Genomic DNA, 22051 nt, shown 5'->3' with positions numbered 1-22051 from the left:
AAAAGAGGCCTTTGAACCTCCAAATTTATATAAGCAGAAAGCAGGCTGGGAAAACCACTCAGCTACAAACACCTGCTACCTTTCATGAAAAAATAATAAGTCAGAGGGTAGAACTGTGAGCCGGAGAATATAGCCCAAGAGCCAAGAATTATCCCCAGGCCCTGAGTACCAACCAAGGAGCTGCCAACCTGTGTTTGGTTGGATTTCAGAATTGCAAGAATGTGTCTTCCATTTCCCCCCATAGGGTCCATAGCAGTAACTGCATTATGTTGTGCCATTGTATGCTGCCTGCTGTATATTGCCCATGTGGGAGCAGGTAACTTGTCTTTAGTTCACAGGTCTTCAGATAAAGAGGAACTATACTTATGGAACTACCCCCAGGATACTATAATGGAATGAAATTTCTGGAAAACTTGGGAGGAGGTAGGAAGGACATTAATCACTAGGGACCAGAGGTCAGACCATGGTAGATGACCCCCAATGATCCCCACCTCCTGATATTCATACCCGGTGTAATCCCTCCAAGATTGTTATCAGGGTTGGTCTGTGAAAGCTAGAGAATACAGCAAATGTGATGGTATGTAATCTCTGAGGCTAGGTTATCAAAAACATTGGCTTCTGCCTGGCTCATGGCTCTCCTTCCTGGCCTCCCTCCCTTTCTCAATGTCTCTTGAATCACTTGCTCTGGGAAAAGCCAATTAACGTGACACTGAGGTACTGAAGCAGTCCTACAGATAGGCCCACATGGAGGGAAACTGAGACCTCTTGCTACTCACAAGCCAGAGGACTGATACTTGCCACCAGTCAAGTGAGTAAGCCACTTTAGAAGCATGTCCTCCAGCCTCAGAGAAGCCTTTAGACGATCACAACATCTTGTCTGCAACTTCATTAGAGAATGGTATCAGATTCACCTAGTCAAGCTACTGAGCCTTGGAAACCACGAGGTAATTTTTTGTTCTTTGAAGCTGCAATACATAACTAATATACATTTCTCATTAACTTGTTTCTGCTGTCATATTAAAATAGTAATATTTAAAGTTACCTGTTGAATGAGATTTTCTTAATATTACACATTCAAAAAATCTCTTTTTATCAGAATATTTTATTTCAAGAATTAACACTTTTTTTGAAAAGTAAAAATAATATAGTTACTTCCCTGAGTATAAAGAACTAATCCTACAATAAAAGACAATTACAAAATTAAGCAATTAGAAGTACATAATTCTCTGCATTCAATTATACTCTATTACAAATCTATTTTTAAAAATCTCATGTATTTTGGGATTTGAATGTTTCGAACAACAGCAAGAACAAGAACAAAACAGCTCCTTTTGCACCTGTTAAGATACGTCAGCTCTGTCTTTATCAAATTCCAGAGCAATCTTTAAAGCAGTGCTATTGAGGCCAACAGACTGCATGTTACATATGATAGAAACGACTATTCCTCTTGGGGGAACCTTATTATTTATAGGTTCCGCATCCAGTTCTTCGGGAAGGACCAGCAGGACACTGCTGGCGCCTACCGCACCTCCGGTGTGTGAGGCGTAATGCCGCTGCTTTCTACAGGAACCGTATGTTTGCTTCTTTTCCACAACGCCCCACGCCATTGCGTATTTACCCTCTTTATCCCAGGACATCTCTGTGTTAGGGACTGGCGTCCAAATCATAACCATTGTTTCTGGCTTGAGATATCCAGGTAAAAGATTTTCATGGGAGTTCTTAAAGAGCCCGACTTGGTAACCATACAGCATTGCATTCCCAAATTTCAGAAGGTCACCCACTGTAGACAGAAATCCACCACCAGCCCATTTATAGGAGTTATCCACGTATGGTGTGTTGACAAGACGTCTCTTTTTATTGTAAACATAAAATCTAAAATGAGATAAGAATGGTCATTAAAAACTTAATAGTCTATTATGAACTTTACATATGAGGACGAATAGGAAGATATGTACATGAGACAGGTTGTTTCAATGTACTGATCATACATTCTGAGAAAATATTCATTTCAGTCTGATTCAGATTCTAATAAAACATCGATAATTGAGTAATTAAAGTATAGAAAGCGGTTGTTGTTGTTTTTTTATCTACTGGCATGGCTTGCCCATTTTGAGTGTATCAAACTTTCAATCCCTATAAAAATGAATTAATATTACATATGATACATTTGCCTGGTGCATATGTGGACACTACTGTCTGGTAGATATTTATAGTCCTTGGGCTCAGTGAGTCATATGTTGCATGTGAGTTTTATAACGAAAAGAGTACACACTGAGACACTTAAGATTAATATTTGTAAGGACACTATACCTCCTGGTTAAAAATGCCATAGGAATACGATGTGTCATGATGTGACGTGGGACTTTCTTGGTGTACTGAGAGAAGCTGGAGCTTGCAAACCTGTTTGAACCGCAGCATACCCTTTCTAGCTAGTAAAATATGCTGGTTTTATCTGATTAACACTTGAAAATTCTTACTCCGTGCCAGACATTGTTCTAAGAACTGTATCAGTATGAACTAATGTATTCTTGTAACAAGGTTCATAGGTAGGTACCACTGTAATTCCTATTTCACAGATAGAAAACTGAGGCACAGACAGTAGAAATAACTTGTCCCAGACTACACAGCTTGTAAGTGGCAGACCTGGATTTGAACCCAGGTGGTCTGCTGCCTCTCTGCTTCCGCATCCTAATTTGGGAAGCGGTGACAAAAATATTTTCTTTGCAGAGATGGGAAAACATGTATCAATCACGTTACATATTTCTGGTAGCTACCTAATAAAGGACAGCTGTTACTTACTCATGCATTCGACAATTACTGGTAGAGCACTTCCTGTGTGGGAGGCACTGCTTGAAATGCTGGAATAAAGTGTTAAACAAGAGAGACAAACTGCCTGACTTCATAAGGTTTCTATTCTAGTATTATGTAAATGAAATGAAATCACAAAATAATTAAACCAAAAATGAAATGTAGCTTAAGAGAATCCTTTCTTTCAAGATTCTTAATAAAATGTGTCCTGAGGTTTTCAGAGTGCTGTCTCATCCGTAAGGATCTTCATCTTCATCCCACCATGGCTGTTCGTAAGCACTGTCAGACTGAATCTCACCATCACTTTCACCCACTGTATGGGTAAGGTCTCAAACTCAGACATTTCTTCCTAGAACTAAGGTTATCCAATCCAGCCAACTCTCCAACTGAGCCTGCTCTGTGCCCTCATTGTGACCCCCATCTATTCCCCTTAACTCTTCCCAATTTCCTAGGTCTTCTAGTTCCTAATTTCACTGAACTTTCTGTTCTAGCCTGAACAGTTTCAGCTGTGGTCTCACTAGCATCTTTGGGTTCCCCACTCTTCCAACCCAACCTGACAGAACACCAATCTGCCAATCCTGAATAAATCTACGTACCCCTTTCTTTGGTTCTTTATCTGGGGAGAAAAGCTGCAGATATTCACATCACAAAGCTGACTGGTATCGATTCACACTTGGTAAGGGTCTTCACTGCTGCTACCAAATCTCATTCTTTTCCTGGTTATTCCTCACAACAGCTAGTCCCAATCTCTTCCAGTCCTCAGCCCCACCTCTGGCCAGCCGGCAGACGACTATATCCTTTGTTTTACTGTGAAGATTCCAGAGTACTTTAGACAACTTAGATGGCTTCAAACTCCCATCTTTACCTTAAAATGCATTTATGGGGGTGCCTAGGTGGCTCAGTGGGTTGGGCCTCTGCCTTTGGCTCAGTTCATGATCTCAGGGTCCTGGGATCTAGCCCCGCATCAGGCTCTCTGCACAGTGGGGAGCCTGCTTCCTACTCTCTCTCTCTGCCTGCCTCTCTGCCTACTTGTGATCTCAGTCTGTCGAATAAATAAAGAAAAATCTTTAAAGAAAAAAATAAAATGCATTTACATTATCATGCATTCTTTTTTCCTTCTCTCCAGTCACTTAAAATTTCCCATTGTTTTTATGACTAATTCTACTACCTGAATCCCTGACTGCCTTTTTGCCTGAACAACCTTGTTTCGCCAGTTATACTTCATAGATTATTTTATCTCCTTCCAGTCCATTCTCCATGTGGAAGCCTGATATTTTGTCTTACCCTTCTTCCATCTGTTTGAAACCTTCCAATGATTACCAGTGTAATTACAAAACCTGAACTTCTTATGATGGCCTACAATACAATCAACAGTCCTCAACAGAAGCAGTGCCAACTCTTTAAGGGAAATTTTTGGAGGCCTTTTTTTTAGATGTCACAATTACTAGAAAGCTCTTACTAACATTTAGTGGGCAGGGGGCTCAAGGGTCCTAATGTCTTACGACGTGTGGAAAAGTCCCACACAGTAGTGTATATTCTCCCTTATGGTGGAAGACCTTCAATTATCCTACCGGTAATCATTTAAGTAAAGATTCTGTTTATAATGAGCTGAGATTAGAATCCTCTCCATTTTATTTATAAACACAAAGTAGTCTTTGGACATTTTTATTCTACATTAACTTTCTTGAAAGTAACCATGGTGAAAACCGAAGAAAGACTGCACTGGATTTCGCTCACAGCTTTAGCCAGAGGTAGCCACCAAAGGCACCAGTATGACACACCTATATTGGTCTGCATTTACAGTTGTTACATTTATGATCCTTTTATGTGTTAGGTTGTATCTGACTTTATCATGTCTTCTAATGTTGTGAGTAAACCTTATATATCAAAATATCTATAATTATAAATTATAATTTTTATTTATTTTACATATTTTAAAAAATGGTTTTATTTATTTATTTTACAGAGAAAGTAAGATACAGAGACAGAACATGAGCAGGAGGCAAAGGTAGGAGGAGAAGCAGACTCCCTGCTAAGCAGGGAATAGGGCTCGATTCCAGGACCTGCGATCATGACCTGAGCTGAAGGTAGACGCTTAACTGACTGAGCTACCCTGATGCCTCTTATTTTTTATTTTAGTTAAAATAAAATGGGTTAAGTGGGTTAAGCCGCTGCCTTCGGCTCAGGTCATGATCTCAGGGTCCTGGGATCGAGTCCCATATCAGGCTCTCTGCTCAGCAGGGAGCCTGCTTCCTCCTCTCTCTCTCTCTCTGCCTGCCTCTCTACCTACTTGTGATCTCTCTCTGTCAAATAAATAAATAAAATCTTAAAAAAAAAAAAGAGTAGTGAGTATATGGGGGCGCCTGGGTGGCTCAGTCATTGAGCATTGGCCTTTGGCTCAGGTCATTATCCCAGGGTCCTGGGATCGAGCCCCACATCAGGCTTCCTGCTCAGTGGGAAGCCTACTGTTCCCTCTCCTACACCCCCTGCTGTGTTCCCTGTCAAATAAAATCTCTAAAAAAGAAAAAAAAAGGAGTAGTGAGTATAGGTTATAGATCATATAACCAAATAGATCATTTCAGGAAACTAAAGGAGGTATAAAATACTTGTTCAAATAAGGGGGGGAGGGATGTCTAATGGCATTGAAAGTTACTGTCCAATGCAATTTAGCCCCTACTTACTTCCATGTTCTCATCACTTACAACATCTTGCCTTGCTTCTTTTTATGTCAGACTTATTTCTGTATTTGCAACAAGGCAATTTAGATTTCCTTATCAGTCATGTCTAAAATGTATTTTAAATAGATCCCCTACATTCTCTTCCTATTACTCTATATAACATTGCTTTGTTTTATTTTCTTCATATCAGTATCTGAAATTCTTAGTCTACATGTTTGTCTCTTCCCATAGAATGTAAGAGTCATAGGGCTGGAGCCTTACCAGTATTGCTCCTTGATGATTCCCCTACCTAGAACAGTACCTGCCACCCACTAAGTGCTCATTAAACATGTTTAGGGGTGCATCTGACTTCAGTTCAGGTCATGATCTTAGGGTCCTGGGATCAAGCCCAGTGGTGGCAGGTTCTGCACTCAGTGGGGAGTCCCTTTGCCCTCTCCCTTTGCCTCTCCCCCAGCTTGTGCTCTCTCTCTCTCTTAAGTAAATAAACTTTTAAAAAAAATTTAAAAAAACAAAAAAAAAATTCAATACATGAAAGCATCATTTGTTGGCCAAATAGTTAATGGAGACAACTTGCAAGGCACTGGAGAGACTAAAGGAGGTAAAAAATACTCTGTAGCTGCTTTCAAGGCACTATGAGACTTGTCAGACAGTTCTAAACTCAAAGCACTACATGAATCACCTGGGGATCCTGTTAAAATGAAGATTCTGATTTAGTTGGTCTGGGAAGGGGTCACAAAATCCTGCAATTTTAACAAGCTCCCAGGTAATGTCAATACTGTTGGAGCCTGGACCACATTTCAAGGAACAGGTTGTAAGGTGACTACCAAGATGGATGGGAGGAGTCCTGAGCGCTAGTGAGAGTGAGCCTTGTTCAAATGGCTGATTACAAAGGCCAAGCTGGGGAGCAAAGCAGTTCCATTTGGCTATAGCAGAGAGCTTGTGGGGTAAGTGGTAGAAGGTGATGCTGGAAGAGCGGAGAGGGGACAGGTCACAAAGGAAAAGTCCTTTGTCCTCTCTCTGTGCCATGCTAGAAGCTTTGACTTTGACTCCTTCACTTCAGTTTAAAAAATGCTCTGTTTTCTGTATCCTAAGGGAAAAACAACTTTTTTAAAAATTTATTTATTTATTTGTCAGGGAGAGAGAGAGAACACAAGCAGGCAGGGTGGCAGGTAGAGGTAGAGAGAGAAGCAGGCTCCCCACTGATCAAGAAGCCCGATGTGGGACTCGATCCTAGGATCCTGGGATCAGGACCTGAGCAGCTTAACCAACTGAGCCACCCAGGTGTCCCAGGAAAAACAACTTTTATCTTTTTATCCTTGTTATATCTTCCAGCTGCCAGTCCTTTCTCCCTCATCATTTACTGCCAAACTACACAGAATCGCTCAGACCTTCTGTTTTCCAGGCACTCACCCTCTCTAGTCCTACTCAACTCCTTAAAATCTGGCTTCTGGTCCACCATCACTAAACAGCTTTCTTCTGGATTTTCAAGGTTCTTCTAATTCTCTTGTATAGTCGATATCCTATTTGCCTCCTGCAGCACTGTTAACCAGCACTTCCTTGATACCCAATCTTGGCTAGTCTGCAGCTCTGAGCTCTCTCTTCTAGATCTCAAACCTATGATTTCCTACATCCCCCTTATCACTGCAGCCCCATGTGCCCAGGTCTTCCCTTCTACAGAGAAAATTTAGGTCTGCATTAGTACCACAACCCTTCGTCCCGATCAGATTCTCTACTAGCATTAGTAATTCTCAAATCTGGTATGGAGAAGGGTAGGACAGTTGTTTTTCAGAATCACCTGTGGGCCTCCTCTCTCAACATGTACCCTTCCCTCAAAATTCATAACTTTGGAGGTCTGTGGGCATATATAATTTGAAAACTTACTCCTTTCTTCCTTCAAGAATCTTCCATGTCCCCTAAAAGTCCAAGTCATAATACTGGGTGAACCAAGGGCGGCCAAAGGCATGTGCTTTGAAGATTAAAAAGAAAAAAAGAAGCCCACAGAGAATCTAAATATGCTCTCATGAAAACCAATGACTAAGGGGCCCCTGTGTGGTCCTGAGATCAAGCCCCCATCAGGCTCCCTATTCAGTGGGAGCCTGCTTCTCCCACTCCCCCTGCTTTTGCACTCTCTCTCTGTCAAATAAATAAAATCTTTTAAAAAATGCTTAATTTTAGAAAACACTTTCACAAATAAAAATAAAAATAATAATAATAATCACAAAGGTAATAATAGAAAGTAAAGACCATATCTATAGTGCCAAAATACAGCAAACACTTCAGAAAATATGCATTGTATTTGCTTTTGGTCCCATCCAATTATAAAAGATATTTTTGTTGCAAGTATTGTGCTAAAATCAGGGAATATGAACAGAGTCTAAAAATAAGCTAATGCATTGATTAGGGATTCCCCTATCAACAGAATGTCTTTCAGTGTCAAGAACAATCAGTCCACTCCCCATGGGCATTTGCTTCAAGGGTTATTTTAGTTTACTTGCCTATACAGAACATACTTGTTATATAGAATCAATATATCTATTTGTGTATACTAAGTCAATATTCCTAGTCTTCCATTTAAGAAAGTTCCAGTTTTATTCAGGACAATGTACCCTGCTAAAAACTAATTTCTCTGTATCTCTTACAGCTAAGTGTGGCCTGTTGCTAAAATTCTGGCCAAAGAAATATAAGTAGTATTTTGGGGTAGGATTCTAGGGAAATATCTTAAAAAGGTGACAGACACTAGGACTGATTGTTTTGAACACACACACACACACACACACACACACACACGAGCAAAAAGATGCTAAGTATTTACTCTTGGGTTACAATAACTCTAAAAAGCCTAGGTTAGGATAATATATTTATATTTAATTTATAATTATTATGAAGGAGTGAGTAAACACTAACAAAGCTGCAAACTTTTGCTGGAAATTTTATTTCCTGCAAAATGACAAACATAAACGAATAGAAACATATGGATTTACTAAGCTTTACTTTAAGCTTTTTTTTTTTAAATACTTGTCTTTGAAGTTTCCTTTTACTCCCTGAACTCCCTTAAAAAGCTGGTGCCTTTAAGTTCTTTTAAAATAATTATTAACAAAAAAAGAATCAAAGTAGAGTTTTAGAGTCCCAAGTAGATACTGCATCAAGTAAAATAAAGGTGAAGTGAGTGGACAGACCATTTTCACAGGTAACATTCTTTCTTTTTTTAGTGCCCCTTTCAGCAGCCCATTTAATATAACTAATATGAATCAACTACCCCTTTAGCACCATTCGATACTTCCAAATCTAACAAACTCAGAGCTGATAGGAACCTTTAACAGAAGAAAAGAAAACCCACTGTCTTTTTTTTTTCTTCAAAGAATGGGCAATAGAATGAAATTAACTCACCATCATATGCCATATTTTGATGTTTTTGCAAGTCATAAATTACTCATTAGGAAAAAAAGAACTGCTTTGCAGTTCTGTACATTCAAAGAGTCTTAATTTTCAGTTTAGAAAACAGCTCAGTGATGATACCTAATGTTCTTCTCTCCCTTACATATAAGTGTAAGCATTCATTATCAAACACCTAGATTTAAATCAAAATAAAATCATGCATCCTGGGGAGCCTGGGGGCCTCAGTGGGTTAAAGCCTCTGACTTAGGCTCAGGTCATGATCTCAGGGTCCTGGGATAGAGCCCCATGTCGGGCTCTCTGCTCAGCAGGGAGTCTGCTTCCCCCTCTCTCTCTGCCTGCTTCTCTGCCTACTTGTGATCTGTCTGTCAAATAAATAAATAAGGTCTTAAAAAAAAATAATGTGTTGTATGACAATGGAATATAAAAATCTAAAAAAAAATGATTTAAAAAAATCATGCATCCACACCACCTTTACTAAATATACTCAATTGACAATGTATGCATTTTTTTTATACTCAATTGACAATCTCCAGTATTTGTCAGTTTTTCTTATGCTTTCCAGTACAATGTAATATTGGATCCCAAAATAATAAACACTAATTGAAGTGGTTGAGAACTACAGGCCATTTTAAAATTAAAATTCATTGCTTGCTGCTAACCTAATTTCTTTTAAGTCCAAAAAAACCTCCTTCAGGCTGATTTGCAATGCATATTTAATCCTTTTAAATATACTCGTAATTTAAAAATGGTAATTTAACTAAATATAACAGAAGACTGAACAAACCTAATATAGGGATAAGATAAAGCTAAAATAATCCCACAATTTCATCTATTTCAAGTACCATTAAGCCATCTGCAAAGCATGTACTAAGAAAAATATGCAAAGTAAAAGTAACAGTTGATTTGTTAAAAACCTTACCTTTCTAGTGAACCAAATAATAATGAGTAAAATGGAAAACATAGCCATAAAACTCATAGTAGTCATTAGTCTCAAAATTCTCTCCCAATGCCCCTTTTACAAATCATAATTTAGAAAAAATTATGATCAAATTTAATTTGATATATTTCAAAGAAACGACTTAAACTTTTACAGGGAGAAAACCCAGCAGGTACCACTTCAACAAAGCAATTAAATCACCACCACCAATAATGGGACAAAACGACTTCGTGTGACTTCTGAGAGACATGACAACAAAATGTAATGTATGATCCTGGACTACATCCTGAAGCAGAAATTTTTTTTCTCTCCCTTTTCTTTTGCTATAAAGGACATTAGTGGAAGAAATGGCAAAATTTGAATAGGGTCTACAGAATTGATATAATTACTATGCTGATATTAGTTTCCTGAATGTCCTTTTTTTAAAAAAAACACATATTTAATTATTTATGGGTGAAAGGTCTGTCTGCAACTTATTTCCGAATGGTTGAGAAAAAAGTAACAGATAAAGCAAATGTGGTAAAAGGATAACATTTGGGGATTCTGGGTGAAGGGTATATGGGAATTCTTTGTATTTAGTTTTATAATTTATCTTTAAGTGTTAAATCATTTCAAAATTTTAAAAAGTTAAAAACAGTAACAGATAAACAAAATATTAGTTACAACATAAAAAAAGGGATGATGGGAGAGCAAATTATAGATAAATACACATGATAGGAGCAATTTTGGTTTAATTATGCATGAGTTTAAATTATTATTGCTCTCTCTCATCCAAGGATCCTGGAATACTCTGCAGCAAATACATTCAATTTCCCTTACTTTATAGATGGAAAAACAGACATGTAGAAAAGCTCTCAAAATGTGGTGAGTATGATTTTTGGAATGGAGACAATGAAAGTCTGACTTTTAATGAACAGCACAGTGTTAAAATGTGATATAGTGAGACACACCAAAGGTATCATTTACCTTGCTCTATTGTAAATCACTGGCTCATTTTCTTCCTGCACAGTTGTCAGCATATCCAAGTCATGGAATATTTTCTGCATATAGTCCAAATATTTATATCCTGAAGCTCTTTCTACTATGGCTGCCAGTAGGGTATAGCCAAAAGTTGAATACAAAAACTGACTACCTTGAGACATCATTGCAAAGGGGGGAAGAAAAGAAAATGGTTCATTATTATTTAAAAACATGTAAAATATTTCCCACTGAAAATTGACATACCTTTATCTTTTTACTTCAGCATTCAGAAATAGATCACGGATGATATAGTAACAAATTTAGTCAACTTTGCAATGACCCTGCTTATTCCATGATTTAATGATGATCAGAATATGACTCTACTCCTTTCCATGATAATGAAATAAGCAAATCAATCCTATCTCAAAACTAAATTAAAATCCTTCAAAAAGGTACTAAAACAGGAAGGGAAAGAAAAGCAAATTTGATTTCTTGAGTTGATTTTGTTCTTAATATATCTTAAACTCATTGTTCAAGGCATAAATTAGTTGTGCACATTCCTATTTTAATAAAGTATATGTAAGTATAAAAACAATTTCAAATAAATATTAAAATACAAATACATACTCAAATACAGCTACTGTTTCAAATAAATACCTTTGTATCATTTGGGATTCTAGAAACATAGAGTGTATGATCTGTACTAATAACTGGAACCTTATATTTTTAAGACAAAATCCATAAATATATTTCTTTGCCCTTTTTAATTATATCTATATCTATTCATGGTAAAAAAAAAAAAAACAACTTTTAAAATGAAAATGGAGGGGCCTGTGGGTGGCTCAGTCATTAAGTATCTGCCTTCGGCTCAGGTCATGGTCCCAGGGTGATGGGATGGAGCCCCACATAGGGCTCTCTGCCCTGCGGGGAAGCCTGTTCTCCCTCTCCCACTCCCCCTGCTTGTGTTCCCTCTCTCGTTGTGTCTCTGTCAAACAAAACAAAACAAAACAAAACAAAACATAAAATCTTAAAAAAAAAAAAGAATACAAGTACATAGACCTATGGTAAATTGAAAGACATTAAGTGGTTTTGATAGGCATTGTATCAAAAAATACATTTAAAATATTATTTTTATAGATCAGTTTTTTGGGAAATAAAATTAGTTGACGAAAACCAATTTGTTTAAGGAACAAAGGCACAAAATAAGTTGAGAAATTTAAATACTAAATTGATCACTAACTAAATGCTGACATATTAGCAATATTTTATCATGCCCTCTTTGGTCTAGATTTTATTTGAAGAACAATTATTACATTTCTCCATAATTTTCCACAAATAGCTTGATCCGGGAAAATCCACTAAATGAATTTGAGGCTCTAAATCTAAACAACTAGTTACCTGGATGCTAGGCTTCGTCAAGAATTAGACACGGAGGCACACACTGGGCTGACAACAAAACCCATGCTACAACCATCAACCACATCCAATGCCCTCAGGATGGGATCATTTCAGATTTTCTGAAAATTAATACTTCAATAATGGTGACTTTGTTAAGAGAAGGAATTAACACTCACCAGGTTTAAAGAACAAAGGGTCATTTTTAAATAATCTTAGTGATTCAATTGAATTCTCAAACTTTTCTTTCAAATACAATTCGCCTTGTTCAAAATCATTCTTTTTCTTGCCAGGTTTTAAGTTCCGGCCTTTGGCATCAGTATCTTGCTCTATCTTAGCTTTAACAAAGTCATTCTTTTCACTGCATTTGCCTCCTTTTTCTTTGAACTCTTTTTCTTGGTCAGATTCTACTGTCCCTTTTATCATCTTCAAGGCTTTGTAAGCTTTCTCTTCTTTCACCTTTTTCATGTCCTTTTCATAATGACGAATTCCACTTAAATGGGAAATCAGTAATCTTGTTGTGACAGAAACCTAATCATAAAAACATGGAAATTCAATTACAATATTAAACTGTAAAATAAAAAGTTAGCAGGGGCGCCTGCGTGGCTCAGTGGGTTAAATGTCTGCCTTTGGCTTCGGTCACGATCCTCAAGTCCCTGGATGGAGCCCCACGTCAGGCTCTCTGCTCAGCTGGGAGACTGCTTCTCCCTCTCCCCATCTCTCCCTGTTTTTGTTCTCTTTCTCTCTCTCTTTCAAATAAGTTAATAAAATCTTTAAAAAAATAAGAAATTAGTGGCCTTGGAATAATGCCTCAGTAATATTTTCCATTTTAAACTGTTACTGAAAAACATGTCATATGCACATCTTCAGCTTTAAGTTTCAGAAAAATACCCAATAGATTATCACTTGAATTAAGAAACCCCTTTAATCCATTAACAATAGTTAAAAACAAACCAAAGAATCTTATGAAACCTTTTAAACAATTTAACATGTGGTTAGTAAAATGAACTGTGAGTTTCATTACCTTTTCACCTTCATATTCTTTTTCTGGGAATTCAGGAACATAATGTTGTACTGGCATATCAAGATCCAGTTTCCCACCTTCCCACAGTTTGGCAAGAGCAACCATGGTGAGGCTTTTGCTGATACTGGCAATTCTCATAACGGTCTCTGGCTTGCATGGTACACGGTTCTCAACATCAGCATAACCTAAGCCTTTAGAAAAAGAAAAGCAAAAATTCACTAATAACAGGCTTCATGGTCAAAGAAGTCCTCAAAAACTGAAACAATTCTATCTTAGAACAACCCATGTATTTATCTAAAGAAAAAGATACTTCATTTTTATAAGCTAATTAAGAGTGGGTGAAAGTCTTAGTAATGCTGGCAACAGTAAGCCTAACAACTTAATCTTATAACTAAATTGAAATTGCACTCTGTGCACAATAGTAATTTTCCATCTGGTTCAGATATTAATTTTTCTTAGTTTATCTAGACAATTTAGTCATCCCACATTTAACATAAATTATTCTATGTTCTTTAAAAAAAACATCATTGTTCTTCAGGTTATATTTACTTTGATTCTTGAGTTTCCACTAGATTCCTTAGAATAACCACCCAATAAAAGGTAATGTGAAAAGGTGTCCTGCAAACCCAATCTTGGTAACCATCAGTTTACCTCAGCTGCAAGCCAGAAAAAAAAAGTACTAGTAATTCAAACCTCCTAGAGACTTTTTTTTTAAAGTCTGGTTTCATCTTCTGGAGGCTGAAAGTGTGAAAATCTAAGCGATAAGACCTGAGATCTAAAAAGAATGAAAAGATACGTAATAATTGTTTTTAAACTATAAATATAGATTATGCTGAAAAATATTTGCAGGGAAAAAAGCCATCACCCATAAAGCTGACATTTATGTAATTTTTGATTATAGCATTTCCCATAAATTGGGTATGCTGACTAGGCTATACTTGGGGGAAGAATCATTTTTCTTTAAATTCAAAACATTATTGCTCTTAAACCTTCTAAAAGTACTAATTCCTTTACATGATGTCTGAAACACTTCCTAAAAGTAGGGTTCCTAAAAACCTGGGATGACCAGTTGGACCAATTTATGTGCAATGGGTAAGTAAATCAAATTATAAAATACACTTTGATAAAATTATCATAAAATGATTAGAAATCTCTTTCCCAAAGCTTCTAGCTTTTGTTCGAAAAAAATAGCTAACACCTCTGCCCGGCTTAAAAAAAAAAAAAATAGAAAAAAGAAAAAAAAGTAATAAAGGAGATCGTAAACTCCTTTAGACAAGGAATCATGAATGGCCCTAGTTCTTGGGACAGTGGATTTTACAGAATAGGGGACTCAATAACCTGTTAATGAAACTGTTAATTAAAAAAGAAAACAAACTTCTGACGTTTTATCCAGAAGAAAGAGTTACCTACAAATATGCAGGTAACAGATTGCTCTATATACAAGTTTCAGAACAACAAATCCAGCCTTAGAAACAAGCCATCTTTAAGACTTCAAGAGTCACATTTAAGACTGTGAGAAAGCCCGATTCTTGACTGTTAGACATGTTTTGTCTACAATAAGTACGGCTTTATGAAAACTGAACATTTCATGGGATCTACTCCTAGCAGTAAATTTCACTTCATTTCATGAAATCAAAATTTCATTCATCAGCTGGCATAAAACAAGCCAGTAAATAACGGTTTTCTGAGCCCACCTTCTGACCAGACTTCTTTTCCATCTACAGAGACTCCAACCACTATGCCGGGAGCGCCCACCTCATCCTAAAAGCGAAGGGGAAAGGACACAGTTCAAACACAAGCCGAAACGCCTCGCCACAGCGCACCCCGCGCAGCTCCGGGGCCTTCCCGAGGCCCCGCCCCTCCGTCAGGGCCCTGCCCCTCGGCCCGGGCCCCGCCCACCTCGGCTCCGCCAGCCCCGGCTCTAACGATGAGGGGCGTGCCTGGTCTGCACTGAGGGCGTAGGGGAGGTTCCCCGGGCGGGCGGTGTGACCTCCGCCCCGACTTGGGCAACCCGCAGGAGCTTCCGACCACGGCCGGGGAGCCAGGGAACGGGAAGTCCTTCTCGGAAGCCGGCCGCGGGCATCCCACCGCTTGGGATGGGGTCCGCTCGGGCCCGGGAGATGATCACCAAGGGGCTTCATTCCGAGGGGTCGCGGGCGGTGGAGCGCCGGTTTCCCGGCCGCTACACCCGCGTCTCCGCACCTTGATCCGGTGCAGCAGGTCGCGGCTGCTGTCGATGGCTCTGGCGAAGCGCCGGGATGGGGGCGGCATCGGGGTCTGTGCAGACCACGGAGCGAGGGGCTGCTCCTGTGTCGGCAGCGGTTCGGCCTGGGGCGATCCCTCGGGGTCGGGGGCCGCCGGGGACTGCGCGGGGGCCGCGCCCCTCAGCCCGCCCGCCAGCTTCACCCCGAGTGCCAGCCCCAGCCCCAGCCCGAGGCCACCGACCCAGCCGGGGCCGAGCGGCGGCAGCCCGGCGCGCTGGTGGGCTCCGCGCCTTCCGCAGCCCCAGGCCCAACCCCCGGGGGTCGCGGCCCGGGCCGTCAAGGCTGACAGGAGCCGGTACATGGCGTCCACCGAGAGCCGGCAGCTTCAGAGCTCTCGCAGGCCGGCGGGCGGGGGAGGCGCGGCGAGGGGAGGGGACTAGATAGACGGGAGGGGGCGGTACCGCGCGCAGACCTTAGCAGTCGACGCCGGATGCCGGAGCGTCGATCGCATCGAGCCTTTCCTCCTCTTTTCCCTTTCTCTCTTTGCGTTGTCTCAGTGTTTCTTCATCTTACCCCACACAGCTTTTCTTCCCTCTGCCTCTGCTCCGGTCAAGTGTCAAGTCCTCAGAGAAGCCCTCCCAGTTGGCATCTAAATGGGAGTACTCGCCACACCTTTTTGACCCGTCAGCGCGCACACCTCCTTAATAACACTTAACACTTCGTTTCATTGAACTTACCAGACTGCCCTCCTTAGAGAGTCGTGATTTTTACTTCTGGATCATCAGCTCTTGGAACAGCGCTGGCAAACAGCAGCAGCTGAGTAGGCATCTTCTTGGCCCCTAGGACTCACTCCTTCTTGCCATTTCCTTTCTTTGTGCCTCATTTCAGCTCCTTCCATTTCCCTAAGGCCCTTTTAAAATCTCTTACTTCTGAAAAAAAAAAAAAATCTCTTACTTCTGGAGGTCCAGAGCCACGCCACATCAAACATTAAGTTACATGTGGACTTATTAAAAACAATTTTTCTTTTTGCTGAAAACATTAAAAAATTGTTTTGCACTTGAAAATTTTTAAGACAAAATTAATATAATTTATAATTAGCTATGATTTCTGACATCTGTAGACGATCAGAAAGTCTTGTGAAATAAGATATCTAACGTCAAATTGCTGCAATATGTAAAATGTGTACAATCCTAACTGAACAATTAATGGCAATGTTAATTTTGAAGATAATTAAACATTTATCCATTCCTTGTACCCCCCCCCCCCCACAGACACATTTTTTGAAAGCTTCTAGTCCTTAAGTACAGGAGCAATATACTCAATGTTTATAATGACCCTGTGTTCCCTTGCAGGTGGAGTGCATACATAGAGAGTTCACAGATTTGAATTGAAAAGATATTGTCAGGAGAAGAAGCTGTAAACATCTTAAGTTAATTGTTTAATTATTTAAAAGGTAATAATGGTAACCACACCTAGTCAGGAGATACTGGGGCTAAATATAAGTGTTGGGGCTGCTAACAAAGCTGCCAACCGGAAGAAATCGGGGTATCCTAAGATTCGGGAGTTTGGCACTGAAACTCACAGAGGTTTCTGAAGCACCACCTGCAGTTAGAGTGGACAGGTGCATTCTGTCAAGATGGTATTGTTAGTTCCCATCCTGGGAACCCCACTACTCCAAGCACATGACAGCAAGAGGAAAGTGTAAAAGACATAGCTAGTCATGGTTACAATGGGTGCTCACTTTATCATGCTTTTAAAAATTGTACATATATATTTTATGTACTCTTTTGTACCTCTCGTTGGATGAAAAATAGAACAGAAGCACAGAGCCATGCAGAGAGCAAGAACTAAGTTTCTGGTAACCTTCCAACAGTTTAGAACCAGGAAGAGGCCACCCGAAGTATGGCTTCTGTGAAGGTACTGAAGAATAAATGCTCTCCGTGCAAGCCAAATACCTAGGAGGCAACCAAACCAAGCAGTTGGCAGATGTATGGCTGTGGGTCAGGAGGCCAGAACTCCACTGTTTTAGCTTGCTTTGGACAGGGAGGCATAGAAACCAGATAGAAGAAAAGTAAACAACTACACAGGGAGGGGAGGGGGGAAGAAAGGAATAGAGGAGAAGGACAAGAAAGAAAAGGACAAAGGAAATAAATTTCCACTAAAATAAACCCTCAAACCAACTTTCTAAAACATCTGAAGGAAAATACTTCTAAGAAATACTGGCAACAAAATCAAGAATCAAAAAGTGAAATCATGGGCAACCCTCTTGGGTCTCCTCCCTCTTTGGCAACTTTATACTGTCAATAAACTTTGTTTTGCTGCCCATCAAAAAAAACAAAAAAGAATGAAATCACCTCAAACAAATGAAAGCAGTAGAACAATCTATAGGAAAAGAGAAAAAAAAAAAAGAGGCCATTCTCTGGTTTTAAAAAAGCCCCAAGAACCCCCCCCCAAAACACAGTGGGTTGACAGAAAACAAAGTATGTTCTTTCAAAGAATCCTTTGTTTTGTATTCACAAAACAAACCAGGGATTATGAAAAAACTAGGAATAAATGAAACAACATAAGGACGTAAAAAGGAAATTATCAGAAATTGTGGAAATAAAAAATCATGGGAGATTTAAAAAGAGCATCTTTTCTGAAATTGGACGTATGAATTTGGTGGGCTGTCTCTATGTGAGGTCAGCTTTCGTTTTCCCTTAACATTTACTTTTGCAGGCTAACCTTCTCCAGCTGCTCTAATCGTTCTTTATATCTGAAGGTTTCCAGGCTCCAGACTGGCTCTAAGAACTAGTTAGACAGAGTGCTTGAAGGTCCACCAGTAAAGTAAGCCCATCACCTCCCCTCCTCTGGACAGTGAGTATTTTTACCAGTTGAATCACAACATTGGTTCAGAATGAATATGTGGTCAGTAACCAAGTCTTTTTTTTTTTTCTTTTTACATAAACAATATAGTCAAACCCATCTTCCCTTCTATATCATGTATTTGCAAGATTGATTAGCCTTCCTCTTATCTGTTTTGGCTAAGTATTTCCATTGGTATTTTATTGTTGTTGTTTGAGAGAGAGAAAGAGAAAGTGATATTTTAGAGAGTGAGCGCAGGTGCACAGGGGAGGGGTAGAGAGAGAAGAGAGAATCCTTAAGCCTGCTCCCTGTGCCCAGCAAGGAGCCCGACGAGGGGCTCAATCTCACGCCCCTGAGATCATGACCTGAGCTGAAATCAAGAGTTGGACATTTAACTGACTGGGCCATCCCAGCGCCTCTCCATTGGTATTATTTTTAGCCTAAATTCTGAGATAGTCTATATTATAAACCTTTTAACTTTCTTATCATCTGCAAAGAACATGTTTTGTTTGCATATGTCTTGTTTAAATATTGAATATGTCTTATCTTGTTCAAATACTCAATATGACTGGACCTCCTGCAGAACATATAGTATACCAATAGAAACTTTTCTCTAGGGGATTGGAGATCCAGTAGCCAGTTCTCTTTATATGGTTGTTCAAACCAGAGCCCATTATTGCCATCTGAGACCTGCTAGTGTGTGATGTCCCTGAATATACTTCTGTTTCTTCTGTTTTCCTCTTCAAAATGTTTCCCATTGCACTTTTTTTTAAAAAATATTTTTATTCATTTGACAGAGATCACAAGTAGGCAGAGAGGCAGGCAGAGAGAGAGGGGAAGCAGGCTCCCCACTGAGTAGAGAGCCCAATGCAGGTCTCTATCCCAGGACCCTGAGATCATGACCTGAGCCAAAAGCAGAGCCTTTAACTCACTGAGCCACCCAGGTGCCTCTCCCATTGCACTTTTAATCTCAGGTTCTTTAAAGGCTGTCGCAGAACCCTACCCTTAAATCATCCAACACATATATATGGATATCTGCTCCTTTTCAGATAAAGTCGGTGCTGAGGTTACTAGGCTTACTCAAAAAAGGCACAAGCCCAGCCCTCCTACAGATTATGAGGTTGGAGGATAATATACTCATGAGTCCTATGAACACACAAGTACATGTAGAATTCTGACTGTAATAAGTGCTGTGAAGGAGAGATGCATCCTGTGTTGAGAGGTTATGATGGTGAGATTTTATATCGTCTGGAAGATTTTTCTGTTGATGTAAAATTAGATCTAAGACCTTAAGGATAAATGGGAATTAACTTGGTCAGAGTACAGACTGATAGAGAAAGTATTCCATGCAGAGGAATCAGCAAGAACAAAGACCCTGAGGTAGGAGGGGGGAGGTTTCATTTGAGGAATTAAAAGGTCATGGTGGCCATGAAGAACAAAGGGGACTGGAGTGGGAGATGAGGCTGAGAACTGGCATTCAAGACCCTATCTCCCTCTCATATTTCTTTGGAAAAAAGACTCCTCTCCTAGAGCTGCTTCTTGCCATAAGCCCTGTTCTACGATATCTCAGTATAGTTTATAAACTGTACATATCTAGTATTGCTATTTGTTTTCTTGGGATAATCTCAAAATTTCTTCATCACTCATACTCTGTGCTTTGGTGTGGAGATACCAGAGGTCATAAATATTACTGTTAGTCAGCTTCCTGCCCCCCCTTCCAACCACAAGAATTCAGAGCACTTCCTCTTTCATGTTGCTACTTTCTGTGTTACATTTGTCACTCCATACTTCTAACGTTTTGTTTGGGTGGTTTATTCTTTGATCCCTTAAAACGTAGTTGAGGGTACACTGACTTTGGATGGAAGCCTGAGAGTACTTATTAATTGTTAAAGAAATGCTTATAACGTATGGCCCAGCAAGATCATTTTGAGGTTATATAGAACAGAGCTGTGATTTTCAAAGCATGGCATTTGGACCACTATCATTTGCATGACCCGAGTACTTGCTAGAAATGCAAATGTTCAGGTTTTGCCCACATCTACTAAATCGGACACTCTAAGAGGGGTGCCCAGCAATCTGTGATTTTTTTTTTTTTTTTTGAGAGAGAGAGAGAGAGAGTAGGAGCTCAGTGGGGAGTCTACTCAGGATTGTCTCTCTCCCTCTCCCTCTGCCCCTACCCAGTTGCTCACTCACTTGTGCACACATTCAGTCTCTCTCAAATAAATGAATAAATCTTAAAAAACAAAACAAAACGGCTATATGAGAAATCCTTGCGGTGATGGACCTTTTCTCTATCTTGACTGAATTGATTCTCTGCATCCAGGTTGTGATATTATACTATAGTTTTGCAAGATGTTACCATGGGTAAACTGGGAAGAGGGTACACAAGATCCATCTTATTTCTTGGAACTGGGTGTGAATCTACAATCATCTCAAAGTTTGAAAGAGTTTATTTAAAAATAAAAGATGTAGTATGAACCGGGATGAATATTCTGAAACTGAAATACAGTCATGTGTATCCCCTACTTAAATGCTTTAAAGCTCCCTCAACCACCAGCAGAAAGTCCAGACCCCTGTGGTTCATCATGTGGCAGAATAACCTATTAGAAAAACTTTTTTTTTTAACCTTTTCAGAATGGATTTACCATAAAGGAATGAACCACATCTCCTTTCTTGTCAAGAGGGCAGTGAGGCCTCTTGAGTTCTGAAGGTCTGGCTTTCCTTACCCCCTGGAGGTAGTTAACAGCTGAGGCTGGTTGCCGAGAGGTCTCTACCCACCCAAGTGTGTGCAAGTAGGTGTGGTCTTTCCCGGCTATCTACTCTGCTGGGCCGAATCCCTTCCCAACTGGGTAGAAAGGAACTTTAGTGACATCTCTGTCTGATCCAAAACATTTTCAGCCACAATTTGCTATGAAAGTAGTGTCATGGGGTGCCTGAGTGGCTCAGTTGTCAAGCGTCTGCCTTCGATTCAGGTCATGATCCCAGCATCCTGGGATCGAGCCCCACATTGGGCCTGCTTCTCCCTCTCCCATTCCCCTGGTTGTATTCCTTCTCTACTATCTGTCAAATAAATAAATAAAATCTTAAAAAAAAAAAAAAGGAGTGTAATATCAAGGGAATATTCAGTTGCTCTAGGTACTATTTCCTTTGCCAAGTGCAGTTCAACGCCTTCTCTCCAGGAGCTGGGCAGGCTGCCTCTTGCATGGAGGCCATGGCAGAGGTTGAAAGGGGCCTTCTGCTTGCTTGCTTTCATCTCCCTTTCCCTTCCTTCCAGTCCCTTGCCCTCACAATCACCTCCAGGAGCAGTTGTGGGGCAGCGAGCCCACAGGAGAATAGTGGTCAGTGCAAGCTCCGAGTGTGGCCCTGAGTCTGGGCCAGGCAGCTGGCAGAGCCTTAGAGAGCCTGCCCCTAAAAGGCATGGTTGCCTGTGTACGTGGAGTGGGAGCCTCCCGAACCTTTGCAAAGCTCAGGGAAGACCTCCCAGGACCATGCTAGATGCTGATGGGGTTAAGTGTCCAGAGAGGATTCCCACCTGCAAGCAGCCTCCATGGACCTGGGGACCCCCATAGAACACCGCAGCAGCAACAGCCATAGATGAGGGCCAGCAACACGACCCCACAACTTTCTGGGGTTCTTGTTTAATACTAAGGAGGTATAAGGGGTTTCCCCCCCACAAAGAAGGTCAATATAGTGCTTTTTACCAACCTTGATGGGTGGAGCTTCGCTAAATTTGATTTGATTTATGCAGATGAAAAGATAAGGTGTTATTTGTACCCTCAGCCCCAGGGACACTGCCCTTTTTTTT

At 40.1% G+C, this 22051-nt stretch overlaps 1 protein-coding gene across 1 annotated transcript; it reads right to left on the bottom strand.

Moving 5' to 3' along the window:
- Positions 1-1082: 1082 nt before the first annotated feature.
- On the bottom strand, positions 1083-15824 carry LACTB (lactamase beta). The gene is made up of 6 exons (XM_059372207.1): positions 15401-15824; positions 14893-14959; positions 13199-13389; positions 12354-12705; positions 10786-10951; positions 1083-1872 (listed from the first exon to the last, which is right to left on the bottom strand). Exons 1-6 carry the CDS (start codon positions 15761-15763, stop codon positions 1341-1343), a joined length of 1671 nt encoding a protein of 556 aa, XP_059228190.1. The 5' UTR covers positions 15764-15824; the 3' UTR covers positions 1083-1340.
- Positions 15825-22051: the final 6227 nt, after the last annotated feature.

Source organism: Mustela nigripes, chromosome 13 (genome assembly GCF_022355385.1).
Source record: "Mustela nigripes isolate SB6536 chromosome 13, MUSNIG.SB6536, whole genome shotgun sequence".
NCBI lineage: Eukaryota > Metazoa > Chordata > Mammalia > Carnivora > Mustelidae > Mustela > Mustela nigripes.
This window is presented reverse-complemented; position numbering and strand designations above follow the sequence as displayed.

Bases quoted from the DNA above. Each gene is read 5' to 3' on its own strand.
- LACTB (XM_059372207.1), bottom strand. From the start codon at position 15,763: ATGTACCGGCTCCTGTCAGCCTTGACGGCCCGGGCCGCGACCCCCGGG. The intron at 12,706-13,198 runs GTAATGAAACTC...TTTTATGATTAG, and splicing joins AAGAATATGAAGGTGAAAAG to GTTTCTGTCACAACAAGATT. The intron at 10,952-12,353 runs GTGAGTGTTAAT...TGATGTCTCAAG, and splicing joins CCCTTTGTTCTTTAAACCTG to GTAGTCAGTTTTTGTATTCA.